This window comes from Charadrius vociferus, unplaced genomic scaffold (genome assembly GCF_000708025.1).
Source record: "Charadrius vociferus isolate BGI_N301 unplaced genomic scaffold, ASM70802v2 scaffold491, whole genome shotgun sequence".
NCBI classification, from domain to species: domain Eukaryota; kingdom Metazoa; phylum Chordata; class Aves; order Charadriiformes; family Charadriidae; genus Charadrius; species Charadrius vociferus.
In genome coordinates, this window is record NW_009646960.1 from 1 (window position 1) to 7412 (window position 7412).

Consider the following 7412-nt stretch of genomic DNA (forward strand, 5'->3'; position numbering starts at 1 on the left):
AGTCCCCATCCCTGGAGGTATTTAAGAAACACGTAGATGTGGCGCTTAGGCATGTGGTTTAGTAGTGGACTTGGTAGTCTAAGGTTAACAGCTCTACTCTATGATCTAAAAAATCTTTTCCAACCTTAATGATTCTATTCTAGGATTCTAAGAAACCTTATTGTAATGTGAAATTTGATTTAAGCCCTCACCTGTTATACAGTGTGGTTTGGAAAATTTACAGTAGTTTTTAAGTGACTCTCGATTTTCTCTTTCATATACTTGGAAAAATTACCTTTGCTCATTTACTGCATTACACAATGGCAATCTGCTGGATATTCAGAACTTCCTGTTTCCCCTCAAAAAAAAGAAAATTCCAGAGATATAGCCTTTAATCACCTGCCTTGTCATTTTTTCAGTAGATTTCTTTTCATGATTCAATATTTATATTTATCTTACTACTGCAGTACTTAGTGATAAGAAAGTAGAGCATTTGTGGAAACACCAACGTATGCCTTCCCCAAATTTATAATCCAACCTGCATATCCACTTCTAGCCAGTGTGAGAGACAGAACTCCAGGTTAGCTGTACATGTGGTCTGACCCAGTACATGCTTGATCTGATGTCCTATGACATGTTCTCATTGCATTAAATTAATACCTGCCTGTGTCCTTGCTTTTAGGTACCTCGTGCAAAGATGCCAAATGCACTGCCGTTTGCCTTGCTCTTCCTATATCCCATGCTGCTGTCAGGGGCTTGGTTTCCCAAAACTTTACCCTGTGATGTTACAAGCTCTGAAGGTACTGTGACAGTGGACTGCACTGATCGCCGTCTCACTGAAGTCCCCAGAGGGATCCCTGCAAACGCTACAAACCTTACCTTGAGCATTAACCATATCCCCCATATCTATCCAACAACCTTTGCTCATCTTGAAAACCTCGTGGAGATTGACTTGAGATGCAACTGTGTGCCGGTCAGATTGGGGCCCAAAGATCGCGTGTGTACCAGGAGACCCAAGATTGAGAATGGCACTTTTGGGGCCCTGACAAGATTGAAGTCGCTGTATTTGGACGCAAACCAGCTGTTGGAAATACCTGGGGGTCTTCCTCCTACTTTAAGACTGCTGAGCCTGGAAGCAAACAGTATCTTTTCTATCCAAAAAGCCAATTTCTCAGAGCTAGCAAACATAGAAGTACTCTACCTGGGACAGAACTGTTACTACCGTAATCCATGCAATGTCTCGTATGAAATTGAAAAAACAGCCTTCCTGGAGCTGAAAAAATTAACAATACTATCCCTAAAGGCAAACAACTTAACCCATATTCCACCCAATTTGTCATCGACTTTAAAGGAACTGTATATTTACAACAACATGATTCAAGTGATTCAAGAACATGATTTAAGTGCCCTTCACAACCTGGAAATCCTTGATCTAAGTGGTAATTGCCCACGCTGCTATAATGCCCCATATCCTTGTATTCCTTGCCCCAAGCGCACAATTGAGATTCATTCAAAGGCTTTTTATTCCTTGGAAAATTTAAGAATTCTGAGACTTCACAGTAACTCTCTTGAGAGCGTACCAAGCAGCTGGTTCAAAAACATCAAGAATCTCCAAGTGCTTGACCTCTCCCAAAATTTCCTCATAAAGGAGATAGGAGAGGCTCAGTTTTTGAAGTTTATCCCCAGCCTTGTTGAGCTTGATCTGTCCTTCAATTTTGAACTGAAGATGTATTCTCCATTCTTGAATCTGTCTAAGACATTTTCCTCCCTCTCTAACCTGGAAACGCTGAGGCTCAGGGGTTATGTCTTTAAAGAACTGAGAGAAGCAAACCTAGCTCCATTGCTCAGTCTTAGGAATCTAACCGTGTTGGATCTTGAGACTAATTTTATTAAAATTGCTGACCTGAAAGTGTTCAAGGAATTTCCAGCTCTTAAACTCATAGACCTCTCAGTGAATAAAATTTCTCCTTCTTCAGGAGAAAGCAACTTTTATGGATTTTGCTCTAATCCGAGCATATCGGCAGAGCAATACAACAGGCAGGTATTACAAGAGATGCAGTATTTCAGGTATGATGTGTATGAGCGAAATTGCAGGTCCAAAGACAAAGAGGCTGCTTCCTACCAGTCTTCAGTTAAGGAAGAGTGCCTGAAATATGGAGAAACTCTGGATTTAAGCAGAAACAACATATTTTTTATTAATCCCTCAGACTTCCAGGGACTCAGTTCCCTCAGGTGTCTCAACTTGTCAGGTAATGCAATAAGTCAGACTTTAAATGGAAGTGAGTTCTACCACTTGTCTGCATTGAAATATCTGGATTTTTCCAACAACAGGATTGACTTGCTATACTCAACTGCTTTCAAAGAGCTAGAACTTTTAGAAATTCTGGACTTGAGCAATAACAAATATTACTTCTTGGCAGAAGGTGTTACTCACACGCTTAGTTTTATGAAAAACTTGGCCCATCTGAAGAAGCTGATGATGAATGAGAATGAGATTTCCACCTCTATTAACACAGGAATAGAAAGCCAATCTCTTCAAATTTTAGAATTCAGAGGAAATCGGTTAGATGTTTTATGGATGGATGGGAATGCTAGATACTTGTCATTCTTCAGGAATCTGACCAGCCTCGAACAACTGGATATTTCCTTCAACTCGCTCACTTTTTTGCCTCATGGCGTGTTTCAAGCTCTGCCCCCAGAACTCAAGATCCTCAACTTAACCAATAACCGGATGAAGAGTTTCAACTGGGGAAACCTCCAGTACCTGGAGAAACTAGTAACTCTGGACCTCAGCAACAACCTTCTGGGTACTGTTCCCCAAGAACTGTCCAATTGCTCTTCAACGCTCCAAGAACTGATGCTGCGAAACAATCGCATTCAACGACTAACCAAACATTTTCTCAGAGGCGCTTTTCAACTGAAATACTTGGACCTCAGCGCAAACCAAATCCAAACAATTAAGAAATCCAGCTTCCCTGAAAATGTCATCAACAACCTGAGGATGCTGCTTTTGCACGGCAATCCTTTCAAGTGCAATTGTGATGCCGTGTGGTTTGTTTGGTGGATCAATCAGACGCAAGTGACTATTCCTCTCCTGGCCACAGATGTGACCTGTGCTGGCCCAGGGGCACATAAAGGAAGGAGTGTGGTTTTCTTGGACCTGTATACCTGTGAGCTGGACACCTCGTATTTGATCCTGTATGCTCTGTCAGCTTCGACTGTCCTAGGCTTTATGGTGTTCACCATGATGAGCCATCTCTATTTCTGGGATGTGTGGTATAGTTACCATTACTGCGCTGCCAAGTTGAAGGGCTATCGGCGCTTATCTTTCCCAGATGCTTGCTACGATGCTTTTATTGCCTATGACAATAGAGATCCGGCTGTGAATGAGTGGGTGCTGAAAGAACTGGTTGAAAGGCTGGAAGATGAAAAAGCCAGACAGTTCAATCTATGCCTGGAAGAAAGGGACTGGCTCCCAGGACAGCCTGTCTTTGACAACCTTTCCCAGAGCATTCAGCTGAGCAAAAAGACCATATTTGTGCTGACCAACAGGTATATTAAAAGCGGCCGCTTCAAGACAGCATTTTACATGGCCCATCAGCGGCTTCTAGATGAAAAAATGGATGTCATTATCTTGATATTTCTTGAGAAGGTTTTGCAGAAGTCCCGCTATGTCCGGCTGAGGAAGAGGCTGTGCAGGAGTTCTGTCCTGGAATGGCCAACTAACCCTCGATCTCAACCCTACTTCTGGCAGTGCCTGAAAAATGCAATAGCTACAAGCAATACCCTGGCCTACAACAAGCTGCTCCAAGAAACTGTTTAGCTCTGCTGTTCCCTGTAAATATTGTTATGATGCACGGTGAGCAAAAGATCCTCAACTCTGTTCGGAGAAACCGTCAAAGTGTGGAGGATAAATGTAATTGTGCTATTGTTCCCCAAAACGAAAGGCACAATGAGTCACAAAGCTGATAGTTCACTTGTTTTGCTATGACAAGATTGAACAGAAACTGTTGCCGGCACAGATGTGTAGCTGACATGCACCTTGCTTGGCATGGAGTGCTGCACAGCAAGAGAAGATGCACTACCCACGGGAGGTGCCTGGTTTAGAACACAATCACCACTTCCAGCTTTCAGTTTGCTGCAGGCCTCCAGCATCTCCTGTCGTTGGGTCAAGTGGGGGTGAGACACTTGCTCAGCTTACTCTAGTACACAGACCGCCAGGAGGAGTTTGGCCGTGCCTAAAGTTGCTGCTGTTCAGATCAGTGTTGGAGTAAAGGTGATTTTAATGGAAAAAGTTAGTTTCTGTATTTGGTGTATTTATGAAAAGCAAGAAAAGCATTTGCCGACACATTTATCTCAGAAAATGCCCAAAGCAAAGCCCATGCTTTGATTTTAGGAGTCGGGAAAATGTAAGAATGATTGTCTTTTCATCTCAGGCTTACAGCTGCTGACCCTACTGCTTCTGTCTGTGTGGGCAACAGCTCTAATTGCTGGGGAGGGAAGCTCTGGTGGGAGTGCTGTCAGGGGCTGGGGTGTGGTACGGGACCTCTCCCGCTGCTGCTGCATTGTCAAAAAGCTCATAAATCTGAAGAGACTTTGAAGAATGTGTGTGGGCTAAAATAGGAAGGTACGTGAGAAACAAATGCAGAAGGGTTTGCAGGTCCCTCTCCCACAGCGGCTGCTGGGGCACCACTAAAACCTGACCTGGGAATGGGTCTGACTTTAGAGACATCCTGAAAAAGGGAAGAAAAACTGCTCAGAAACATAAACACCGGGGCCCCTTCCACCATCTGGTTCACAGCAGAGCCTCATCAGACACGTGATGGTATTTCAGCTGAAGCCATTTGCCATGGCAGACTAAACCTGTGTGCATGGCACAGGTGGGTTCTCTGATTGCTGTGATGACTTCTGTTTTTGGAGGAGCAGTGTGCTCTCACCTTGCCAGCACTCCTGTGCACATTGCAGTCCGGACAACTTCTCCCCTCTCTCTCAAAGCCCTTTTGCTTTTCTGGCATCGAGTCTTGGTGACAGCTCTGGCTGACGGGGAACTGACAGTCTTAACTGGTTTGAACATGCTGTAGCAGTCACACCCTGGTAGAATTCTCAATATTGACGGGTACAGGACAGTTAAAGAGTAGTCAGGACCCTAAAACTCACAAAGGCAAACTTTTGGCTTTTTAGGGTGCTACTGCATGCGATATCTTGGGAAACTGCCCTCAGAGACAAAGGAGTGAACAAGAGCTGAGAGATATTTAAAGACATTTTTCTTAGGGCAGCAGAGCAATCTTGCACATTGTGATGTGCAAGAAGTCAGGAAGCCATCACCTCTTAGCCAAACTAAAAAACAAAACTAAAATGCATAGGCAATGGAGGCAGGGTTACACATCCTGGGGAGATTATAGGGATATGGCCCAGGAGTGCAGGGAAGGGATGAGGAAAGCCAAGGCATAGTTGTAGCTGAACTTGTCTAGGGATGTAAAAAATAACAAGGGTTTCTCCAGGTCCCTAAGACAACAAAGATGAAAAAAACTGTCCTCCTCCCCCCTTCCCCCCGAGGGATATGGGAGACCTGGCTACAACCAACATAAAGAAGGACAAGGTACTTTTTTGCCTTGGTCTTCACCATCAAGTGCTTTAGCTGTACTGCCCAATTCACAGGGTCCAAAGGTAGTGACTGGAAGTACTGCCCACTGTAAAAGAAGATCAGGTTCAAGACCATTTAAGGAGCCTGATTGTGCACAAGTCCATGGGTCCTGATGAGATTCATCTGTGGGTCCTGAGGGAACGGGTGGATGAAGTTGCCAAGCCACTATCCATCATATTTGAATAGTCATGGCAGTCCTATGAAGTTCCCAGTAACTGAAAAAGGGGAAACATAACAGACATTTTTAAAATGTGAAAAAGGAAGACCTGGGGAAATACAGGCCGGTCAGTCTCAACTCTGTACCCAGTAAGATCATGGACCAGATCTTCTTGGAAACTACACTAAGGCATATGGGAAACAGTGAAGTGATTGGTGACACCCAACATGGCTTCACTAAGGGCAAATCATGCCTGAGAAATTTGGTGGCCCTCTACAGCAGGGTTACAGCATTGGTGGATAAGGGAAAAGTGACTTATGTCATCTACCTGGACTTGTGCAAAGCATTTGATACTGTCTCACACAACATCCTTGTCTCTAAATTGGAGAGAATCACAGACTCATAGAATCATAGAATTGTTATTGTTATGGCTAGAAAAAACCTTTAATATCATGAAGTCCAACTATTATCTAACTCTACCAGGCCCACTTCTAAACCATGTCCCTGAGCACCATATCTTGACGGCTTTTAAATACCTCCAAGGGTGGCGATTCAACCACTTTGCTGGTTCCTGTTCCAACGTTTGATAACCCTTTCAGTGTAGAAGTTTTTCCCAATGTCTAACCTTAACCTTCCCTGGTGCAACTTGAGGCCATTTCCTCTTGTCCTCTCAGCTGTAACTTGTGAGAAGAGACCAATGCCCACCTCTCTACAACCTCATTTCATGTAGTTGTAGAGAGCGATAAGGTCTCCCCTCAGCCTCCTTTTCTTCAGACTAAAAAACCCCAAGATCCTCAGCTGCTCCTCATAAGACTTGTTCTCAAGACCCTTCACAGGCTTCATTGCCCTTTTCTGGACCCTCTCCAGCACTTCAATGTCCTTCTTATACTGTGGAGCCCAAAATTGAACACAGTACTCAAGGTACGACCTCACCAGTGTTGAGTACAGTGGGACAATCACTTCTCTAGTCCTGCTGGCCACGCTATTCCTGCTGTCCTGCTGCAGGCCAGGATGCCGTTGGCCTTCTTGGCCACCTGGGCACACTGCTGGCTCATATTCAACCAGCTGTCAATCAACACCCCCAGGTCCTTTTCTGCTGGGCAGCTTTTCAGCCACTCCTCCCCAAGCCTGTGGTGCTGCATGGGGTTGTTTTGACCCAAGTGCAGGACCCGGCACTTGGCCTGGTTGAACTTCATACCATTGGCCTCAGCCCATTGATCCAGTCTATCCAGATCCCTCTGAAGAGCCCGCCTACCCTCCAGCAGACCAAGACTTCCAGCTAACTTGGTGTCATCTGCAAACTTCATAAGGGTGCTCTTGATCCCCTCATTGAGATCATTAGTGAAGATATAAAACAGGAGAGGCCTCAACACTGAGTCCTGTGGAATACCACTTGTGACCAGCTGCCAACTGGATTTAGCTCCACTCACCACCACCCTCTGGGCCCGGCCATCCAGCCAGTGTTTGATCCAGCAGAGTGTACTCCTGTCCAAGCCTTGGGAAGCCATTTTTTCATGAGAATGCTGTGGGGAACAGTATCAAAGGCTTTACTGAAGTCTAGGTAAATAATATCCACAATCTTTCCCTTGTCCACCAAGTGGGTCACTTTGTCATAGAAGAATATCAGGTTCA

The 7412-nt window shown here is 44.7% G+C and overlaps 1 protein-coding gene across 1 annotated transcript; it reads left to right on the forward strand.

The window, feature by feature from the left end:
• Nucleotides 1–676: 676 nt before the first annotated feature.
• On the forward strand, nt 677–3802 carry LOC104295450 (toll-like receptor 7). The gene has a single exon (XM_009895207.1). The coding sequence runs from the start codon at nt 677–679 to the stop codon at nt 3800–3802; it is 3126 nt and encodes a 1041-aa protein (XP_009893509.1).
• The last annotated feature ends 3610 nt before the right edge of the window (nt 3803–7412 follow it).